At 31.3% G+C, this 22985-nt stretch overlaps 2 protein-coding genes across 2 annotated transcripts; one reads left to right on the top strand and one right to left on the bottom strand.

Annotated features, from left to right (window-relative positions):
• Window positions 1-11163: 11163 nt before the first annotated feature.
• Window positions 11164-11982, top strand: LOC148206573 (uncharacterized). The gene is made up of 3 exons (XM_088108096.1): window positions 11164-11292; window positions 11374-11700; window positions 11788-11982. Exons 1-3 carry the CDS (start codon window positions 11167-11169, stop codon window positions 11980-11982), a joined length of 648 nt encoding a protein of 215 aa, XP_087964222.1. The 5' UTR covers window positions 11164-11166.
• Window positions 11983-15094: 3112 nt separating this feature from the next.
• LOC148206572 (protein FAR-RED IMPAIRED RESPONSE 1-like) lies at window positions 15095-15826 on the bottom strand. Its single transcript, XM_088108095.1, has one exon. The coding sequence runs from the start codon at window positions 15824-15826 to the stop codon at window positions 15095-15097; it is 732 nt and encodes a 243-aa protein (XP_087964221.1).
• Window positions 15827-22985: the final 7159 nt, after the last annotated feature.

Genomic DNA, 22985 nt, shown 5'->3' with positions numbered 1-22985 from the left:
ATTATGAAGGTTTAACAAAACCCTTTTATAGATTATGTAGTGTATAGATGTGTTACAATTAATATTTCATATATATACGAGTTTAACTAACAATTATATTAATTGAACTAAAATATTGTACTAATTTAACGGTTATGGTCCAAAAAAAATCACATAGAAGTGTAGATCATAGAATATATGTTTATCAAATGTTAAGGTAACTCGAGAACACTGGATCAAAGGCCTAAAATTAGTCAATTTTAATTAATTCACTAGTAATAAAAAGACTTTTTAAATCGTTTAATATATTTTAGTTTTAATAAAAATGAAATCTTTTTAAATGTAGTGATATTTTTGAAAACTTTTTTACCGTTAGATTTCAGTTTTTGAAGCTTGTATTGATATATGTTTCGGTTCTTTAAAGAATCGAGATCTAGAATTGTTGAAAATAATTTAAAAAATGTCACTAGTGTCAATTTTGAAAATATTTACAAATAATTTCAATTATAAAACCACTTTTGAGATTAGTAATGAAATTTTGTTAAAATTTTGAGTAATTCTTAACTTGTCTTCAAGTCATGGCTATAGCATCCTATGAGATCCCTTTAACTACCTTTCTTTAAAATTGGTTCAATGTCTCTAAGAGCACAATCAACTATCTTCATTCCACCACTTCAACCTCCAAAACTGAGAGTAACCACCATCATCTCAATAGCTTTCGTGCCACTTCCATAACTTCATCTTCTTGTGTTAGTCTAACCTAGCTTGAAAAGGAGACTATCAAACATATTATGCAAAAATGAGATATTAAATTTCAGCCTTCTCACCATAATATTTTAGGCCATTTCTTCATGCTTGTCGAAAACTTCAACATACACCATATACTTAAACATTCTAAATGCACTCTTTACTTTAGGATTATAATTTTAGTTTTGGATTGTGTAATCACGAACGTTGCAAAATATATAATTTAGAATATTTGTATTTTGGGTTGTATTACTTTGAAATACAAATTTGTATTATAAATTGTATGTAGAATTTGGAACACAAAATTTATCTTTTGGAATGTACGTGTTAGAATATGAAGTGAAAAAAATGCATTCTGGATTTCCAAAATAGAAAACATTTTTTAATTCGTATTTTGCATGCATAATTTGGAATATATTTTGTATTTTGTATTTTGAAATGTATAGTCCAAAATATTGTGCAATCCAAAATGTACATTATCTTTTGAAATATACTTTTGTAATCTGAAATGTACAATCCATAATATAAATGTTCAATTTAGAATACAAAATTTGTATTTTAAAATATACCATCCGAAATATAAATTTTATATTTCAAGATACAAAATAAAAAATATATTCTAAATTATACAATTAAAAAGAAATTATATTTCAAAATATATAATTTGAAAGACAAATTTTGTATCATAGATATCCATTCAAAATAAAAAATAATAACAATACAATTTAGATTGTATTTTTGACATTTATGCACCTTATGGAGGTGTATATAGGAAGAAATAGTCAAGTTTTTAATATTAGAAAGGCCCAAACCCAAAAGAAAAAAACAAAAGTCAATGTCGAAAAGCCTCTTAACATGCAAGTCAAGGACGTAAAACTTTCATCACTGAACCAACTTTTACCATCTATCTTCTTTTTTTCACACCATCTCTGAGGGAGGAAAATGATAATTTAATAACATTTTTTTAATAATATTTTAACATTATTTATGTGTCATTCTATGATTGGTTCATGTGATGTTTATAATTATTATTATTGATTGTGAAATAATTTTAGACTAATCATAAAATGACTATGTTAAAATGTTGTCAAAATATCTTCATCCTTTCGCAATATTAATTTCAATTAAACTTTTTGTCAATTGAAGTTTTTTAAACTATGTTTTTATTTTGTTATACGTTCTTCTGAAGAAAAAAAAATTAATTTCATTTATTTATCATTTGAATTTATATATTATAGGATTAAACAATAATACACGTTGACGTGACAGACGACTTTTAGACAAAGTTACTGTTGGTTTGAATCCCAGAACCTATTAATTAAGATTTGGTTTGTTGGTACTGATGTTTCTGAATCATTTTTGCTATAAAAAAAAGTACATTTTATATTATATAGTTTGATAAATATGAGATATCAATGAAAGGGTTTAACAATTTTTTTAAATAATTTTTGTTTCAATACTTTGAAAATTTTCAATTTGCTCTTTTTTTTTTCAAATAAAATAATTTTTTTACTGAAATTGATATGTTATATGTGATTATATAAATAAATCAACTTTAAACGATGAGATATCATTGTTTAAGTCATGCACCAGTTTAATACAACATTATTATTGTGAATTTAAGGAAAAAGTATATAAACACATTTTAAAATAGCATCAAATTGAAATGACTTAAAATAGTATTTGACAAAAATCGTAAGAACAACGGAGAGAAAAAAGATGAAATTGACAAAAATTATTATTAGAATTAGGAAAAAAGAGCTATTAAACCTAATTAAAATCAGAATATTTTAAGAAAAAAATAATGATTGTTGTTGTTAACAAGATAGACATTTCTTGAACAGACAGAGGAAGAGTACTGTGTACTGGGGAGAAAGAGGTTGTTGGTGCAGTCACGGGAAAAGGGATGAGACATAGGGAGTGGGTAACCTTTGTAACAAACACGGGATGCGCCTAAAGTCACGAACCTCTCAAGTTTAATTCAGACAGACATTCTGCTACAGATCTCATGTTTTTTTCATCTCCACCACCTCTTTTCTTTCTGTATTTTGCTGTTAATGTTATGAAAGTGTTTGTTGAGTCTATACAAGAGGAGTACAGTAAAGAAATACAACCATCAATTAAATATGAGTTCAATCATAAAAAAAAATTGTTAGTACTTTTTATTTAAAATTTTAAAATTATGAATTAATGAATTTTTCATTTTTAAATAATATTTTATTTTTTTATTTTTATCCAATATAAGATTTGGTTCATATTTTAATTTTCAAAAGAATGTTCAAAATATGTGAAATAATTAAATTTTGTTTCATCCAGTTAAAGTTTCTTTTAACTTTTACTTAAAAAAAAAGGAAAATTACCATTTATTCTATTTTCTTTTATCATTAACCCTTAAATGTTCTGTGGGGATAAGCTCTGTCACTTGGTTTTGGTGTATTTTCCTCCTTCCACTCAGTCACCGTTTAATGTTCTACACTTGGTTTTGGTCTTATTTCTCCCTCCTTGTTCAGTCTCCTCTTGTGTGATTCACTTCTTCTTTGGCGCGAACATTGTGTTAAATTTGAATGACATGGTGAACAACCAAGGTTAAAAATTGGTAAAAATGTTTGCTTTTTTTGCTTTAGATTTTTGTGTAAACAATTTTTAGGGTTCCATTCTAAGGTTTACAGATTACGAACTGAAAACGTATGATATCATGTTTGTTTTCGTTTATTTGCTTTTTTTTTTCTGGCTACCTCACATGTTTTGGTTTATTTCTGTGAAAATGTTTTTGGATTTTTCAAGTATGATAGGGATTGTTTTTATTTGTCTGCAATGTTTTATTATTCTTTAAGTTTTTCCTTTAATTTTGTCTTTTTTTTTTCCTACATGAGGAGGTATAAGATGTTATTTCAACAACCATCATGTCATCAAGATTATTAAAATTTCTATTATTTTAAGTTGATGTGAGAAAAGAAAAACATTAACCACTATCAGTTACAATTACTTTATAGGTAATATAGGTCTAGATTATTTTCAATCAACATTAATATCAACAAGACAATAATATTATTATTAATATTTTTGGATTAATAAAAATTGTTTAATATTTAAATAACTTGTCTATTAGTAACTGAAATACTTTCTCTAATCCAAAGAATGAAAATGTGATAAACTAAAATGATTTGAAATGCAATTAATTTAAATACATTACATTCGAATGTCTTAAAATTACGCTTTTCCCCCAAATATAATATAGAAAGTTTTCGGGGAAATGATGCCCTTTTGCACCTTATATACTTATATACTTAGAAAAGAAAATAAAAATAGGTGTCTATTAAGAGAATTAAATATATCGTGGTATTAAAAATTCAAATTTAAATTTCAATCTTGGATAGAGATAAAACAGTTAAGTAACGTATAAAAAAACCCTAAATATATATAAAAGAGAAGACCCCAAATATATAGTCTTAAAGTTTAAAGTTTAAAGTTAGAAATAAAGTTAATTTCTTTATACGTAAATTGGATTTATATTTGAGTTTTATTGTGTGTTTTGGGTAAATTCTTCTGAAAAACTCATTAACAAGTGAATGCTTTGGTTTGGATAAGTGAATGGTGAATATGACTTTCACGTACTAATAACAATAAATTCTATTCTCAATCCTAAAATGCATGTGAGGACATGGCCCCTACCTCTTCTTGCTAGGAAAAATTGTAACAACCCTAACCCCAAATCACCATCACTACCAATTGCTAACTATTTCAATACCTTTCCCCTCATACCAACTTAACAACTATAATTTCCTTCATAACGATACTATGTGATTATATACTTCGGCTCATCTATATATAGCATACCTTCAAAGACAGATATGCAAAACCTTTCCTTTGTTTCAAAATTGTTTTTAGTAAAATTATGATATATTTTAATATAAATTGTTTTATTAGTAAATTAAAAAGTTCTAAGTTTTTCAAATCCTTGAACTGTCACTTGTTGTAATAAAAAAAAAATAAAAGAAAAAGATCAATTGGTTGTGTATATGAAAAATTCTTTAACAAAATAGAAACATTTTATGTTTCTTTTTCTCTTCAAACATATATATTGAAATTAATTAATTTGTGAATGTGTGTCTTACATTAACTCTTGCTTCGTTGGCCACGCTATCTACAAATGTATAGCAATATTGAAGCTGTCTTCTATCTCTTTATAAGTTCACAAATAGACTTCATAAGGACCACTTGCTGATTACATTCTAATAGCCCCACTTCCATGATACATTCCTTTCATGCTAGCTTTTTCTACACACTCCATAATTCTTCGCGTTAGTTTGTTCTTTTTATTCTTCATATTTTCTCAAGTTATTAAATTAATCTGTTTTCTTGATTTGCAGTTCTAGTACAAGCTTTAGAGCACAATTAAAAAAATTTACTTTCATAAGTCAATATACAGTTGATGACTTTACAACAAAATAAACAACTAATTATAGACATGGACATTGTAGTTGTAATATGATATGCAAAAGGCTGGCATAACAAGAAGACAGAAAAGATGTTGATGTGTATGATAGGTGCAAGTGTTCAACTACGTGCATGCAGTGAGAATGATGTAACATGACAGTGTAATTCCAAAGCATCACATGATGAATTCTTACACAACTTCTTACCTAATAGTATTGGTGGTTGAAAAACAAAACCAAAATTATCATAGGCAATGGCGCTGCAATTGCCGAGTTGAAACAAAAAAGGTTCAATTGTGAAAACAACTCTACTCTTTGTCTTATTGTTTTCTCTTTGGAAATGGCAAGATGTTATTGTTCACTACAATTTGGTATAACAATAGGCTATTCTCTCTCTTTATCAACAAGTAAAAACTAGTTAGGTTCATAAATCTTATTTTAACGCCATTTTGAAAACCCAATGTCAATTTCCTCAAATATTTATTTTAGTTCTTGGAAATATAAATTCCAATCAGATCCTATTCTCAAAAGCAATAATGCATTGTACAAATTATGGCATGTTTGGACTAGATTATATTTGACTTTATATCACTTTTTATCTCTATATTCATTAATTTTGTTTAGTATGAAACTCATTTTTTTTAGTGTTAAATGTGGTTCTTAATTTCGTAATTTATGTTCAATTTGATTTTTTGGTATACATAAATTACGAAATTAAGGACCACATTGAATATTCGAAAAAAATGAGTCTCACATTAAATAAAATCAACAAATATAGAAACCAAATGTGATATTAAGCCATTATATTTTAAAATATATTATAATTAAAGTAAATAAAAATATATTAATTGTACTATTAAAACATGGTTGTTAATACATGTTATAATACCTTTATTGTATTTGAGATATACGGGTACATGTATTTATAATATAATTATATAAATCCAATTAAGTTGGATGCAATATAATCAAATCATGTGGTATAATTTAGATAATTTTATAAAAAATATATAATAATTGATTTAACCTCAAATATTTAGTAAAAATTATATCTCTTAATTATTTTGAATAATTTTCTCAAACAATATTGAAACAGTTAAAATCTAGATTATTATTTAAATATAGTAATCAATCGGTAATCAATTAGATTGTTTTGCTAGTTAGGGTTTTTAATTTTTCAGTTAGGGTTCTTGACTTTTCTCCTTTTTCTCTTCGAGAGAACCCTATAAATATGGTTTCCCTTTATTCTCCAATGTAATGGAATTACTGAAATACATAGGAGAGAAAAGGGTTTTGAGTTGTTCTTACATAGTCATCGAAGTTTCTTCCTCCACGATTGTTTCCTCCATGTGCACCTCTTTCTCCTTTCCGATGAAGGGTTTCTCAAGCTCTTCTTTTTCTTCGTACCATTCTTAATATGATATCAGAGTTGTGAAATTTGTAGATGTTTTCTTAATAAAGAGTGAATGATTAGATTTAGATTGAATATAATTGGCAGAAATAAGAAAGGAGGATAATATTTCAAACCATTGTCTACTGGCTTGTTTTAGTCCATACAAGAACTTGGTGAACCTACAAACCTGACCTTTTTCATGGACATGTAGTCCGGGTGGTGGCTCCATGTAAACTTCTTCATTTAGGTTCCTATGTAGAAACGCATTATCCACATCAAGCTGGTGTAGGAACCAATTCTTTGAAGCAGCAAGAGTAATTAGTAACCTAACAGTAGTGAACTTAGCAACTGGAGAAAAAGTATCCAAAAAATATATTCCTTCTTGTTGGATATAGCCTTTAGCTACTAGTCGGGCCTTGTATCTTTCTATGGTGCCATCAACTTTATATTTGGTCTTGTATACCCATTTGCAACGGATGAGAGTTTTTCCAAGAGGTAGTTGTGTTAGATATCAGGTATTATAATCTTGTAAGACCTTGATTTCTTTCTGCATAGCATCTGCCCACTCATGTGTGTCTTTTGCCTAATCATAAGAGTGAGGTTCATTGTTGGCTGTAACATCCCGATTTTTGGGATGTCTCGATTATGAGGAAAAATTTTAAACTTTAAAAAAACATAATATCATTGCGAAAATCAACTTATATAATACCGAAATTAATAAAATCAAAACAAAATAAAGCAAACCCGATTACATTATTTCTAAAATTTATAGCACAAAAGCTTTAAATAACCCAAGTCGTCTTCCCACTCTCGCATCTATATCATGCATCTGGAGCATCTGTAACATCCCCTACTCCCGTATAACCAAATGTCATACGATCATCGCAAAACACACGCACACAACCACAACACAAACAAATTTGAGTAAGCTACCATAGCACAACCAATGACAATAAAATTTGTACATAGAAAACAAGCACAACTTAATACAAATCAATCATCTATAGCACTATCCTACTAACATAATCATTTTTACACTCTTACCATCATCAGTATCCTCAATAACCCTATCACTATTATACCATCAACGTTATCCTATCAACAACGTCTTCAACACATCGTCACTACAAATTCCCTATAGAGGCTCATAAACATACCTCCCAAACCTTGTAGAGAAGAAACAAAGAGAACAAATCCAAGAAAGAAACCCCAAATCGCGAGCCTCACGACAGAAAACAACTAAACCCCATTCGAAATCCTTGCCGCGAAGACACTAGCGGACGAGATCCTTGCGTCGCGAACTGTCGCGCTTGCCATCGGAAGGCGCCTCTAACTGAGACCCTCGTGATATGAGAGACGTCGAAAAATGAAGTCATGCATCTCAAAGGAAGGAGTTTGCGTCCCGCCTGCAAAAACCTACCCAGAACCAAGAAAGAGAAGAGGAAAGAAACCCTCGCTCCTTGCAATGCGAACCAAAACTAGAAAAAACAAGGGAGAAGAAGATTCTGCAAAGTTGAACAAGGGAGAGGAAAAGAAGATGCCTCACGAACACACCACCAACCACCAGAGAAGGCGAAAACGCTGCCTGCGTCCGCCTTCGTAGCTTCGTTGTCCTCGCCGCCACGAGGCTTTTGCCATAGGTCGAGACAAGAGAAAAACCCAGGATTGGGTGGACCGCAAGAAAGAAACCCAATGGGAAAATATTCCGATTAAGAATTCAAAAAGAATACTTTGACACGCTGAAAGTTTTTGACACTCATATGACACGCGGTAGGGCCCAAATTTTTTGAATGTACAAAAGGATGATATTGTCATTTACACGCTAAATGAAACGCTGCGTTTCAGTAAATTCTTTCTCTCTATGTTCACTTTTTTGGTTTGTCTGATTTCACATTTGGACCAATTCATTTTCGAAGAGGTCTTCGGGCTCTGCTAGGGTTTTGGCTGATAGAGAACGTGATAAATGGAAGAGGAAGTTTTTGTGTTGTGCTAGGGTTGGGGCTGATAGAGAAGCCGAGAAGTGGAAGAGCAAGTGTTCGTGCTGTGCTAGGGTTGGGTTGATAGAGAATGCGAGAACTCCATGGGTGCCACTTAATCGGAGGGTGTATGCTTCTTCTTCGTTTCTTCTTTTGTCAACATTTTTGTAGCTTTCCATTTCTATTTGCTTCATTTTGGTGAACCCTAGACTAAAGGGGGAAAAGTCTTGAGGGGGAGAGTTGTGGTAGGGAGAACACTAAATTCACAATCCGTGACGAGCGAGATTGGTGGTGAATGAGAGGCACTGAGAGAAGAAGGTTTGGGAAGTTATCTCTGTCTAATTTGAAAACTGTTGTTGAATGTCTAATTTGGGATTTTATTTTGGTTAGTTTCCTTGTTTGACAAATTTGATTGTCCTGTATTGTAAGTAAATATTGATTTATGACAAATCTGGTTTGCTTGATTTGTAACTTGTGTCGTGCCTCATGCGTGCGAAATGCAAATGCTGGTTTTCGGAGGGATGCATTTGTTAGTAGTGGGAAATTAGTTATTATAGGGTGCCTAAGTCTTACATTGAGTTCTATGCAATGTTCGGTAGAGTGTCGAAGTGTTTATTAGGTATTTATCAATTTATATTAGAGGTGGTTGTCAATGTCTCAAAAAGGGATACCTATTAAGGATTGTAACCAACGAGGGAGTTGATTGAAGTGGATTATTTAAGCATTTGGTTTCTCCCCTCAATAGCTAGCTTTTGAGAGTGAATTTCCCTAGTGCTTGAGTATTTCTCACATTTAATCATCCAATATTTAGAAGCTTTTTTAGTAAAATTACTTTTAGTTTTTGGATTTTATCATCTGAAAACCCTCATTTGTAGACCTGTTGAGTTTGGTTTTCAGATGGTAACAATGAAAGGAATTTTAGTGTTCCTCTTTGAACATTCTATGCATTTCTCCCTTTTGTTTTGTTTTTTCTTGTGTATGATTTATACAATGTCATCAACATCTTGTTTAATTAGTTTAAATGCACGTCCACTAGCAACTAACTTTTTGCTATCTCTTCATGATAGGTGGCTGCACTTGTTCCTAAAGGTGATGTTGATGGTGAAATGGGTGATGCTCACATGAATTGATGAGTCAGGCACTTCGAAAATTGAGCCATGCCTTATCACAGACATAACATATCTCTTTTCCATCCTTTTTTTGAAGGTAGTAACTATCATAATTATTGAGCCTCGTTAGATAGAATGTGCAGACTTGGATTTGTTTGGTATGTAGAAAAAGAATATGGGAATTCTTTCCATTTATTGAAATTTCTAATTATGCATTGGCCATGCATATGTCAGACATGTACCAATGGACTTATTTTTAAACTTATTGGTGGCTTATTTTTATAAAATTTGTTTTAATCAAGTGTATCTCATTAAATATAAACAAACGAAATTAATTGTTTGATAATGTTTAAAAATTGTATTTAATAATTAATTTTAAAAGTTTAAAATATGTATATTTGAAATATAAAAAAACGCTCTGTAATATTGTGAAATTTATTTAATTAATTTTAATAATGTTGGATGTATTTTCTATGCACAACCACCATGGTTCTTTTAAGTTTGATGTCTTTTTGGTATAAGAGTGGCAGATGAAATTGAGTAGGTTGAAAATTTAATTATTATATATGGTTTATGAATGTGATTTTGTTGTGAGAGATGTGTCTATATATGTCTTCCATTTAAATATTTTATGGCTTGAAGTCTAAGTTTTTTATTTTATGGACATGCAGTCAAAGCATAGAGATAGTTGGAAGAGTCATTATGGAAGAACAGGTTTGAATGCACATGATGATTTTTTATGTGTTTAAAATTGATTTCCTGAAGTGGTCTATTTGACTTGTTGAATTGTTTACTTTGATATATAGGTTTATGCACCACATTCATGCAGGACAAAATACTTGGCACATGTGAATACATTATTAACGGATGTGCAGAAGACATTTATACAAAGAACTCCTTTTGGATGGCTACTGTCCATTGATGTGGAAGCCAAAATGAGTAGGACACTACTTATAGAATTGTGTAGTAGATGGTCAGAGAGGAGGGGCGGGTTTGAAGTTAAGTCTGTCTTTATTCCATTCACCAAGTTAGACGTTTGCTTAGGTTTAGGTGTTAGGGTTAATGGAGACATGTTTAAGCTGTTTAAAGAGTAAGTTGATTGTCATAGTAGAAGATTGTTTGATACAAATGATGTAACTATACATCATGTTTATGAAGAGCTTCAAAAGCATATAAAAGGGGATGAAGTGGCTGATGTTTGTAGATTATATTTGTTGTTACGGTTGAGTGAGTTTTTGTTTCCAAATAGAGGTGGAAAATTTCATTTTGGTTTATTCGAATTATTAGATGATTTTTCATGTATGGGAAAGTATAACTGGGGGGGTGCTATTTATGAGTATTTGGTTTCTAGTTTGTGTGATGCTGCATTGTGTGTAAGGAAGAGACAAAAAAGATCACACTTTCATGTGGTTGGCTGTGTATTTGCATTACAGGTATATTTTGGTTGTAGTCAAAAAAGTTTTTGTGTTACAATTTATAATTGTTAGTTATTTCAAATTGAATTTTGTATGTAATAGATCTGGGCAATGGAACATGTTTTATTTGGTCATAAGAAGTTGGCTAAAAGAAAAAGTTGCTTACCTAGAATTCTTCATTGGATTCATGTTAAGGTTGGTGAAGCAGAAGTTAAAAAAGCCTTTTTCTGTAATGAAGTGAGTTCAAAATAGCTTCTAGTAATTACTTATGTAATTTGTATTGATTTTAATATGATTTGTGTCCTTTTTTTTTTATAGATCATTACTGAGGTATATGTAACCAAGGAAGAGATGGCTACTAAAATTGTTAAAGAAGCCTTAGATGGTCATCATAATGCTAGAGTGAAGCAGAACTACGGAAGGAAATGTTTGGCTGATATTGTTGCTGAAAATGAAGCTTTGCGTGCTATCATTGGTGACCAAGAGGCATCCATTGTCGAGCTTGAGAAATTAGTAGAGAAGCTACAAATGTTTGCTGCACAAAAGAGGCAACGGTCTGCTGATGTTGGGAACTGTTATTCAAATAAAGATTATGACATGGTAGTTGATGCTTTTGGGACCACTAATTCAGAGGAAGATTATGAGGTATTACTTTCATCTGTTGGGAAGTCAAATTCTAAGAAAGAATTACAAATGCAAGGTGATGATGTTGAGAAGTCGAATTTTGAGAAGGTTTTTGACATTACACCTAATGGTGTTGGAAAAAGTGTCCATGAAGAGAGTGGTGATGTTTTAGGTAATGAAGATATGGATATTGAAAAATCTAACATGTACACACGTTTAAAAGCTCAACCTAGGAAGCGTGTGAAAAGTCTAGCTTTGAAAACCCCCTGGACAAGGTTAGATAGGAAAAATGCCACGCGCTAATCAAATAAAGGGTAAGGATTCATTCTTTAAATAATTTGAACTACTTAGTGGTTATGTCATTCCTGAATTAGTATCGCTTATCAGCCTTGTAGGTCAGTTCTACATTCTATTGTTGATACGTGTTGTTTTATGTCCTTCTTCTTTGGGTAGGTGCGTTTCATGGGTAAGCACTCACATCTATCCATGGTTTCAGATGAAGTCAGTAGTACATCCTTACTTTTACTCTTTAAATTTTTGTTCAATAGTACAAGAACATATGTTTAAGAAAGGGATTACATTTGTTTGTCTTTCTAATTATTTTCTTTTACTTGGTTGGGCGGATGGGTTTTGAAATAGATTATATCAGTGACTTTGGAGAATTAGTATAAAAGATACCGTTAAAGATCAGATACTGTTTCTTCAGGTACAATATCTGTCACTTTAATTTTCTTCTATGTGCCAAAATGAGTTCATACTTGATGGCTATTTCGGATTTAGGTGAGCAGGAGTGAGGCTTAACAGCCAATCAAAATTTACAAGTTCTTAATTGTTTTTGCTTTCACGTTTAACCTCTCCTTTATAATATTGCTCATTGTCGTAATTCATTAAACAACATTGGACTTGCAAAATTAACAGAAGTTCTATATGGTTGAACGACAAAAGTCAAAATTAGCACATGAAGTGATATTTTTTTAAAAAGGTTATTCATTTAGTAGGATTTGATATATATGGGAGGGGGAAATTTGTGTGATTGAGATGAAGATACATTGTATCTGTGAAATAAATTCTGATTATGTTGTGTTGGACCATTTGGCAGGAGGATAACAGAAAAATGGTTGCATCAGCTTTTGGGGAATACCATGGTGGTGGTACTGGAACTCGCCTTATAGTGGATGATCTGAAATATCTCTTCATGGTGTACACCCCGAACTTCCAGACTCGTAAAGGATTATTTTGTACTGAAACAAAGAAATTGTAATGGGGTGTTCCCAAGTATTAGACATTAAAACAGTGTTACTGTGATCTATACTTATGAGTTATTGTTATGTAATCCAAAGCTTGTACTTAAAATAAGTCGTTTCAGTCATTGTAATTTTAATTTTATTACCTTAGCATTTATTATACAAGGGAAAAATTTATTTGGTTGCATATAATTTGACTTATAAATGAAAAGTGAATAAATAAAAGTTAGAGGAATAAGTCAACATTCATCTTAAAAGTTAATAATAAATTATGGGTTTATATTAACCTTGTGCTTCATAGAGAAAAATAAAAACTAAAATTGGTGCTTCATCAGAGATAAATAAAAAATAAAATTAATTCCAGTCAATGCTGTGAAACACTTGATTTTTTTCCTCCAGTAACTGGTTATCCCATAAAACATTTGTGGTTGGTTGTGACAGACATTTCGTATAACAATAAATTGATAAACCTTATTTTAATTGCTTTGATATCAAAAGTTCACTGAGGCATCACATGACGTGGTTAAATGGAGTGGTGTTATGCAGAATAGTAATTTGGTCATTTAAACTACTCTGGTTGTTTGCTGCATTATGTGGTTATTCAATTCAAAATTTGTGGTTGGTTGTCACTGACAATTTGTACAAAAACAAAATATTTGAAATGGATATAACTGGCAAAGTATAAATATAAGATATTTCTACAATCTGCATAAATATGACATTCATTTTAACCACATCTTTCAAATCACATGACCAAAAAATCTTCCTCAACATAGATGTGAGGAACTTAATCGTAAGTGTAAACTTTGTTATCCAAATACATTGTCAATATTACTAGTGGATGATTGCGTGTTTTGCATGTCATTGTGTAATGATGTCAACAGTGACATGAACCCAGAGGATTGCACAGTTGATGCCTACATGACAGAACATCCAATGCATGAGATTAAAATATATGGACGTTGTAGTAAATTTCAAATCATTAAACTCTGAAAAAACAATTGAATCTTACCGATCCAATTGAGTTGGGTGTTGTGTAATGTGTGTTCAGTGTCACATCAATGTTGTTGCTGAATGTTGTATTTGGTACCTCCATCATAGTTTCCTGTATTAGTAGTAAGTATGAAGTTAGTTTAAATTTCTTTAGTGTGAAAACTTTAATATCACCAAATATTTATTGCAATTTATAACAGTAAGAAATAATGAAATAAATACTTACAGCAATACCAATGGATGTTCGACTACTAGCTTTTGCTGATGGTTTCTTCCTTGTTATTCTCTCCGTTGTGGATTTCAACCTTCTTGTCCTAGGTCGACCCTTTCGCTTCACAGATTTTGGGCTTTGGACTTGAACATTGTTTATAGTTGTGTCAACATCATGGCCTATTTTACTATCATGTAGGTATTGTTGTTGTGTGTGGCTATTGTTGTTGACGTATGGTGAAGGTGAAATTTGTAATCCATGCTTGTTGACAAAGGAACTAAGGTTGTCAACCAATAATTGTGTCAAGTGTATTGACTCACATGCAATCTCAGCAATATTTCCAAAATTCTTGCATAAGTTATCATAGCGTTCAATATGGGGATCCTTTTCCTTGTTGTGGTATGATGCTCTAATATACGTGTGCTTTCTGCAGACATTTTTACACCATCTTATGAGTATGTACTTAGCAGGAAGCTCTGTTACTCGCTCTTGTGCCAAAACACATACAGAATGTCTACATATAATACCCCTAAACTCAAAAGGCAAACAACTGCAATTAACATCCATTGTGTCTCGTTGATATGTAACCATGAATACCCTCTCTTCCCTTATTTCGTTATGAATGGAGTCCTCCATGACCTTGTACAACGATGAATTATCTTCTACCACAACACCATCAACGAAACAATTAATTTTACCTCTAAATTCGGACTGTATTTCTGCAAACTTAGCATGTGTGTAATGCTTTTGGAATTGTCGCTCTATGAGTGATTGTGACCCGCATGGAAGAGTTGTGTTTAATGATGTGAAGTCAGCTAGGCTCTCTTTTTCTATCTTGTGTTGTAGTGCATTGTCATATTGTTTAACAAATTCTTGAAGATTGTTTGTGAGTTAATATATCCATCAAAGAATGCATTCATGCTTTCGCTTCTTTGAGTGGTTGACATGGCAGCCCAAAAAGTGTTTCTCAAGTAACATGGACATTTAGTATACGGTTGTCGTCATCAACATCAATCTCGAAAAAGAAATCCTTATTTAATTGTCTCATGGAAGAGAAATGGTTTAAGAGTGCCTTTGCATCACCATCTTTATTTAATGCTCTTCTTTGTTTGGCCACATAATTTCTAACATTGTGTTTGACAAACTCCAGGTTCTCGTAACCTCTTGTAGCACAAACCAAGGACCGGAAGCTCTTGTTAATCCTCACTCCTGCTTCAACATTCAAGTCTAGTGTTCTTTTAACGTTCAGATTCATCCTTTTATTGCCTCGGAGCAATCTTGACTTTGTTGGACTAAGATCATGACTATGTACATCATCAAATGCTGAAATGTACCACTTGGCATCTCTTTTTGATACAATCATTCGAGCTGCACAATCATTAGCCAGTGTTGGACGTGCAATCATTTGATTCTCAATGGGGGACACAAATTTTGCAGCCCTAGCACACACCATCATGAAGTAACATAATTCGTTCTTGTTGTTCTTCCTTGAAGTCCTTGTTCGAATTCCAAAACTCTTTGATATTGCATATTGTCTATAAAATGACTTCACTTCATTAATAGTTTCAAAGACCATTCCAACTGTTGGAGGGATTGAGTTAGGTTGAATATGGTTTTCATTTAATTCTTCTTCTACATTGTCATGTTCTTCATGAAATTCAATATCATCAAAAGATGTATTTATATGCTCCATGTCCATGCTTCTCCTACAATAATTCAATAGAAGAATAATTACTACTTACTGGCCTAATTAATAACATCCTTAACTTAATAAAATTTGTAGATATCCATAACCAGAATAATAAATAACCACATATGAATGAGCAAATAACCACTTACTGCACCTGTAAAAGTTATTCATGAAATTCAATATTATCCAAATATGTATTTATATGGTCATTGTCCGTACTTCTCATAAAACATCTCAATAGAAGAATAATTACTACTTATTGGGCTAATTAATATCATCCTTGATAATGAACTTAATCATTTTTTTAGATGCTCATAACCAGTATAAGAACTAACCACATACGAATGACCAAATAACCACTTACTGCACCTGTAAAAGTTATTCATGAAATTCAATATGATCCAAATATGTATTTATATGGTCATTGTCCGTACTTCTCCTAAAACAATTCAATAGAAGAATAATTACTACTTATTGGGCTAATTAACATCATGCTTGATAATCAACTTAATCATTTTTTTAGATGCTCATAACCAGTATAAGAACTAACCACATACGAATGACCAAATAACCACTTACTGCACCGTTAATTTTGAATTTGAATTTTAAATTTACAGTCTGGAAATAATTACTTCACAGTTAACATTACAAACCATTATGCTATCCCATGAAATTAAAATGGGTATAGAGTTAAATAATTCAATCGGAAGAAGAAGTCAAATTCAAGGAAGATGACAAATATAAATCCAAACATTAAATAATTTCAACAACCTCCTGGGCAACACAAAAATTTATTCTTTTGCAAAAAAAACTTCTAATCACTCACCTATTTAATAGAACTTCAGTGGTTGTTGACAGATATGGACCTCAATAAATGGTCTAGACCACTTCATTCACTCATTTCATCTTGTAGCAATTTTAGGGTTTACGGTTTCCTAATAAGTAAATGATGGAAAAACTTTCTCTCCCACCTCTCATTGCAGTCGAAACTTGAAAAAGGGTCTTGAGCTTTAAAATTTTGCAGAGGCATTAAATGGAGTTGTCATTCCATTACTTCTATCACAAGAAATGACAATTAATGCTTAATAGGGCATTTTCATCATTTCAGTTGAATGTTATTAAAAGTTGTGCTGATGTGGGTAGAGTAAACACTTTTGCGCAAGGGAACCAACACTATTCACGTATTGGAGGTATGCCCACTGTTAGGGTTACATTTACTTCAGCCCCAACGTTCTCTTTCAATAGCTAAATCATGGATTAACTTTGTTTTTGTTCCCTTCCTCTTCTTTTCATCTTTTATTCAAGAAAAACAGAGTTTGGCGATTGTATGTTTTGTTTTTAGGTATTCTCAATCTTTTGGTTACATTACCTACACAACCAATTCGTTTTTATGTATTCCCAATCTTTAGGTTACATGGTATAAGTTTCTTTAAGTTGACTTCGTCTTCGTTTTATGTTTTTTGTCAACATAAACAGAGAGTAATGGAAGCTTGGGAACAACTTGATATTGATGAAAGTGATCTTGATAGTTTTATTCACCGTTGCAATTCGAATAACAATGTCATTTCGGGCCCTGCTGGTGTCATTGAGGCAACCATGATTAACCGGCAAGTGAATGAAAACATTTCGACACAAGAATTTTTGAGTGACATTGCAAAAGCCAATTTTCAACGTGACTTCACATCCAATGCTTGGGTATGGACTGAAAAATTAATTGACATCCATGGTAAGTACAAGTAATTTTCGATTTCAAGAACATTATGGAAATAATAATTTGATTTGCAGGATTATTGCTTAAACATGAGGTTGAGCATATCTCAACCCTATATTCGTTGAAATGAACTTGTAAGGTCTCCTTGTTGCGATGTCTTGTTAAAGCTTGTGAACATAATGGACTGGGTGACATGAAAATAACAATTTGGGTTTGTTGATGTATATTGTAAATGACTTTAGTGGAATGTTTAGTTATTTTGAAAACCATATTGAACTGTTTTTAGGGAAAATGTACCTCTTTACAGGATCCAACAGGGACTGTAAAAGCAAGTGTTCACCACAAGGCCATTGATCATTCTGAAATAGGTCCACACTTAAAAAGTTGGAAGTGTGATAATCCTACAAGATGTAAGTATATTTTTTGTGATCAATAATTACTTATTGACCTTGTATTCCCACAACAATTTATGGAGTTAACCAATAATGTTTGAACAGGTTGCAATTTTTTCACCAATACGCGAAACATACTATCTTAACATAACTCTTAGGAATATTGTTAAGGTAAAGTTTACATATGTTTTGTATTGTGGTGTTATATATTTTCTAAACCTTTTTTACCACTTTCAATGACAGTCCCCGTATGTGCAGGTTTTTCCAAGTGATATTAGCTGCCCAACTGATGACCTAGTACGTCTAACAGTACCGATTGTTATGAACAACCCTCCAACACATTCCGTTGATGATATCCTTAGCAAATTGATTCCACCCGTTCACAACGACAAACCTGAAGGCAGTGGATCAAACAAGAACAGTTAAAAGTGGAACAAATTGAGGACTTTCAAAATTTCCTTATTTGTATTTTAGTTTTATTGTTGTTGACAGTTTCGTATTTTGTGCGTGTTTACACGGATGTGTTATTTAGTACAATTTGTGAAGTAATAATGTTAGCTTCATCAATGTATTGTTGCATTAAGTGGTGATGTAATGTATGCAATGTTCGAAGATTGATATCATGTTCCTTTATTATGCATCCTAAGAATGTAGAAATGATGGAAGTGTTATGTGATATAATTATGTTGAATTGTTTTAAGACATGTCCTTTAATTATATAAGTTTCAAGTCTTGGTACACACCTTACAATTTGAAAACAAATATTGAATAATCCATGTTGTTTTTTGAGAAACTCACGTGTTATAGAGTTCCGCTATTCCCTTTTGTTCCCTGGTTGCAGTAAGTGATTGCTCACTAAGTCCTACGTGGTCATTTGTGAAATAGTTTCTGTACAAGAATAAAAGTTGTTTAATTCAATATGAATAATCACATTTCTTAGGTGCAATAAGCGTTATCTACTAAGTTCTCTGTGCTTATTTATGAAAGAGGTTTTGTAGAAGAATAAAAGTGCTTTAATTGGATATCAATCATTCATTTTTTAGGTGCAGTAAGTGGTTATATACTAAGTTGTATGTGGTTATTTATGAAAGAGATTCTGAACAAGAATATAATTGGTTTAATTGAATATCAATCATTGATTTCTTAGGTCCAGTAAGTGGTGATGTACTATGTTATATGTGGATATTTCTGAGAGAGGTTCTGAACAAGAATAAAAGTGGTTTAATTGGATATCAATCATTCATTTCTTAGGTGTAGTAAGTGGTTATATACTAAGTTGTATGTGGTTATTTATGAAAGAGATTCTGAACAAGAATATAATTGGTTTAATTGAATATCAATAATTGATTTCTTAGGTCCAGTAAGTGGTGATGTACTATGTTATATGTGGTTATCTTTGAAAGAGGTTCTGAACAAGAATAGAAGTGGTTTAATTGGATATCAATCATTCATTTCTTAGGTGCAATAAGTGGTTATATAATAAGTTGTATGTGGTTATTTATGAAAGAGATTCTGAACAAGAATATAATTGGTTTAATTGAATATCAATCATTGATTTCTTAGGTCTAGTAAGTGGTGATGTACTATGTTATATTTGGTTATTTTTGAAAGAGGTTCTGAACAAGAATAGAAGTGGTTTAATTCAATGTGAATAATCCCTTTTTTTAGGTACAGTAAGTGATTATTTAACAAGTTGTATGTGGTTATTTCTGAAAGATATTCTGAACATGAATACAATTCATTTAATTGGATATCAATCATTCATTTGTTAGGTGCAGTTAGTGGTTATATACTAAGTTGTATGTGGTTATTTATGAAAGAGGTTCTGAACAAAAATATAATTCGTTTAATTGAATATCAATCATTAATTTCTTAGGTCCAGTAAGTGGTTATGTACTATGTTCTATATGGTTATTTCTGAAAGAGTTTCTCAACAACAATAAAAGTGGTTTATTTTAATATCAATCATCACATTTCTTAGGACAAATTTCATCAATATGGTTGGCAGCCAAACTTTTATGAATAAACAAACTTAAATTTTCATCCAAATACCATTTTATAATCAATCATAAAATTCATCAACATTAAATAGTACAACATATTCTTCATTACAGAAACTAAACAACTTAAAAACCAGTAACATTAATTGAATCCTAATCAATCATATTTTGTGGACATTCTGTTCAAAATGTACATTAATTGTTCCCCTACTTCAATGTATTCAAGTTGGTGATGTTGTCCTACTTCACGCCTTAATCATTGCCTAAAGGATCCCACATTTCTGCAATACCCTTCTACGATGAACATTATCTTCGTGTAATACCCACTGACAAACCATTTGTTGTCGTAGAACTTGTAATTGTTCCTGCAATAATAATACTCTTGTTAAATTTTACACTAAAAAACCTTTTATCATAAATCATATTGAAATAAACATATACATAAATAATACTAACCATTGTGTAATCGGGCATTTTATTCCCATCAAATTTAGGTCTATGATCCCATAACTCAATATACTTAATGACCAATATACCACAATCATACCACACATTAAACAAATATTAGAAAGTGATTATATGACACAACTCAATAAATTGTCAACACCAACAAGTTCACTAACGTATTTGGTTGCATAGGCAAATCTTCTTCGATCACTTTCATTTCCTGCTCCTTAGAGTTTGAGTGTATGTCAATCATATTGAATAATTATTGCAAAGTGGCAACCTTAGAAATTGATATTCAACACATTCAATACTCTTGTAAATCTTGTATTCTAAAAGTAAAGTTCACTTAAAACAATAACAATAAAACAAAATATGTCTTACCATAGCCTTGTCAATACTTTTTCTACACTGCCTTTTGTAACCAAGAGAATCCAAAATGAACATTTCTCTTGATTGACAGTTCACAGCATAGCACCACCAATGGTCATCACCAACAGTGGGCACAAATAACTAAAGAACCACAACCACAAACATCAATACATTGAAGAACACATGGTATGATAAACCTATAACAGAACACATATACTTACAAATTCAGTTGTTAACAAGACATTTAATGGAAATGATTGAGGTTGGAAGAAATGATGGTAATCTGTTGCTACCAATGGTTCTCGCTTTTTTTTGGGAATCTTCATTCTCTCCATAACCATTGTCTAAAATATTTCATCCATAAAATTGGTTCAAACAATTCAATCCTTAAATACGCCAATAACTAATATCAACAAGTACAAAACTTTATCATTCAACAATTCAATCCTTACATTTCCGCAAAAAATGGATTGAAACAACACCGTCTAATCGTTCCAGATATGTGCAATTGATTATACACAATCGTCCCAGTGGCAGACAACATAACCTACACCAAAAGTTCATCAAAGTTATACACTCACATAATTGGTTGTTATACAACAAGTTTTGGTTCATTACACAACTTACCATGTTATCAATTTTTCCACGCGGTCGTAGGCATTGGAAGTCTGCTATGGTCAACATGTTGTTTGACATCTCCAAAAGTACTCTACATACAACACAATTTCATAATAATGTTCATTTCAAACACATTTATAAATCATATAATATATATATATATATATATATATATATATATATATATATATATATATACATATATATATATACATACATATATATACATACATATATACATATATACATATATACATATATATACATACATATATACATATATATATATATATATAAACTTTGTTTTGTGTATAACTTACTTAGCACCATCATTACAAAGCCCCGAAGTGCAAGTTGTGTAAGCATTTGTAAAAACAATGTTCTCATTTGTGGAGAGTCCCTCCATACCCCCATCCACAAAATTGACAACAGCCAAATCTCTTCGTTTGTCATCTGTCGAAGGCCCTTCCATACCATCATTAAAAGATGGCATCTCATTCAAAACCTCTTCTTCCAGCCGTCTTATACTTCTTTGTAACTCCAGAAGGCATTCTGCATGGTTATCAACCCTTGTCCTCAAGAGCCTTTGCTCTTCGACAACTCTAGCAAAGTCAAAGTTGTCATTGTAGGACTTACGATTAGTCTCCCCAACAGAACCAAGTGATTCCTTGATTTCCTCATTCTGAAATTGTTCTTCACTCAAATGGAAATCCCATAATATCTTCAAAAACAAATACAAGTTTACATAAACAACAAATAATATTAAGTCAATAACACAACAAATGTAACCAAAATATCAAAACAAATGGAATTACCTCAGTGCGTTCATTATTTTTCTCCTTTTATCTTTAATTACAATCCAATGAAGAATTCGAGGATAAATACTCCTACCACCAATATCATACAAACTTATGTGTTCCACAACCCATAACTGCAAAGTTCATCAAAATAGTTCAAATTGTTTTGACAAAAAATACACATTTATTTTGTAACAATTAAATAAATAAATTTTAAAACATACCTGTAATACTGCTGCACAACCAGTTATGTGTATAGCATCATGGTATGTTTTGCGGTTCTATTTATCCGCTGCCCGATTCAAACTACTTTCTATCAAACTATATACAGCATCACCCCAATTGTATATATTTAGTTCATCAATGTTATCTAATTTACTAAAAGGGACACTGTTTATCACATTATTATTCCTAGGAAAATAAAATATTCCAAATGTTAACAATATATACAACCTACAAAAATTGTCAACATTTTTGTTTTGTTTTAAATTTCTTATCCCTCAACTTTTCCATTATAGTAAAAATTGTTATGTCCTCATCCCTAAAAAAGTTATTAACAATGCCACCAACATCATTTTCTAGATTAAAAGTTTAACCAGAATTTGACAAACCTAAAAAAAAACACACATCCTCAACTGTAAAAGGGACTAAATTCTCCCTGATCCTAAAAGCCTTATGTACGACATCCCACCTACTAGTTAATTCTACAAGAATGGGGCTAGAAATAACGATATTGTCCACCAAATCGACTAAAAATTTAAAAGGTGTCGACTTTATTCTTTCCTTCCGAAAGGATTATAGGGAAGCATTTAATTCAACTATAGGTTGGGTTTG

Source organism: Vigna umbellata, chromosome 1 (assembly GCF_029865625.1).
Source record: "Vigna umbellata cultivar VRB3 chromosome 1, Vumbellata_1.0, whole genome shotgun sequence".
NCBI lineage: Eukaryota > Viridiplantae > Streptophyta > Magnoliopsida > Fabales > Fabaceae > Vigna > Vigna umbellata.
This window is presented reverse-complemented; position numbering and strand designations above follow the sequence as displayed.

What these genes read in the sequence shown, in the direction of transcription:
- LOC148206573 (XM_088108096.1), top strand. Translation starts at nt 11,167, where the DNA reads ATGGAACATGTTTTATTTGGTCATAAGAAGTTGGCTAAAAGAAAAAGT. An exon ending in AAGCCTTTTTCTGTAATGAA is followed by an intron (nt 11,293 to 11,373) that starts GTGAGTTCAAAA and finishes TTTTTTTTATAG; the next exon opens with ATCATTACTGAGGTATATGT. An exon ending in ATTCAGAGGAAGATTATGAG is followed by an intron (nt 11,701 to 11,787) that starts GTATTACTTTCA and finishes AATTTTGAGAAG; the next exon opens with GTTTTTGACATTACACCTAA.
- LOC148206572 (XM_088108095.1), bottom strand. Translation starts at nt 15,826, where the DNA reads ATGGACATGGAGCATATAAATACATCTTTTGATGATATTGAATTTCAT.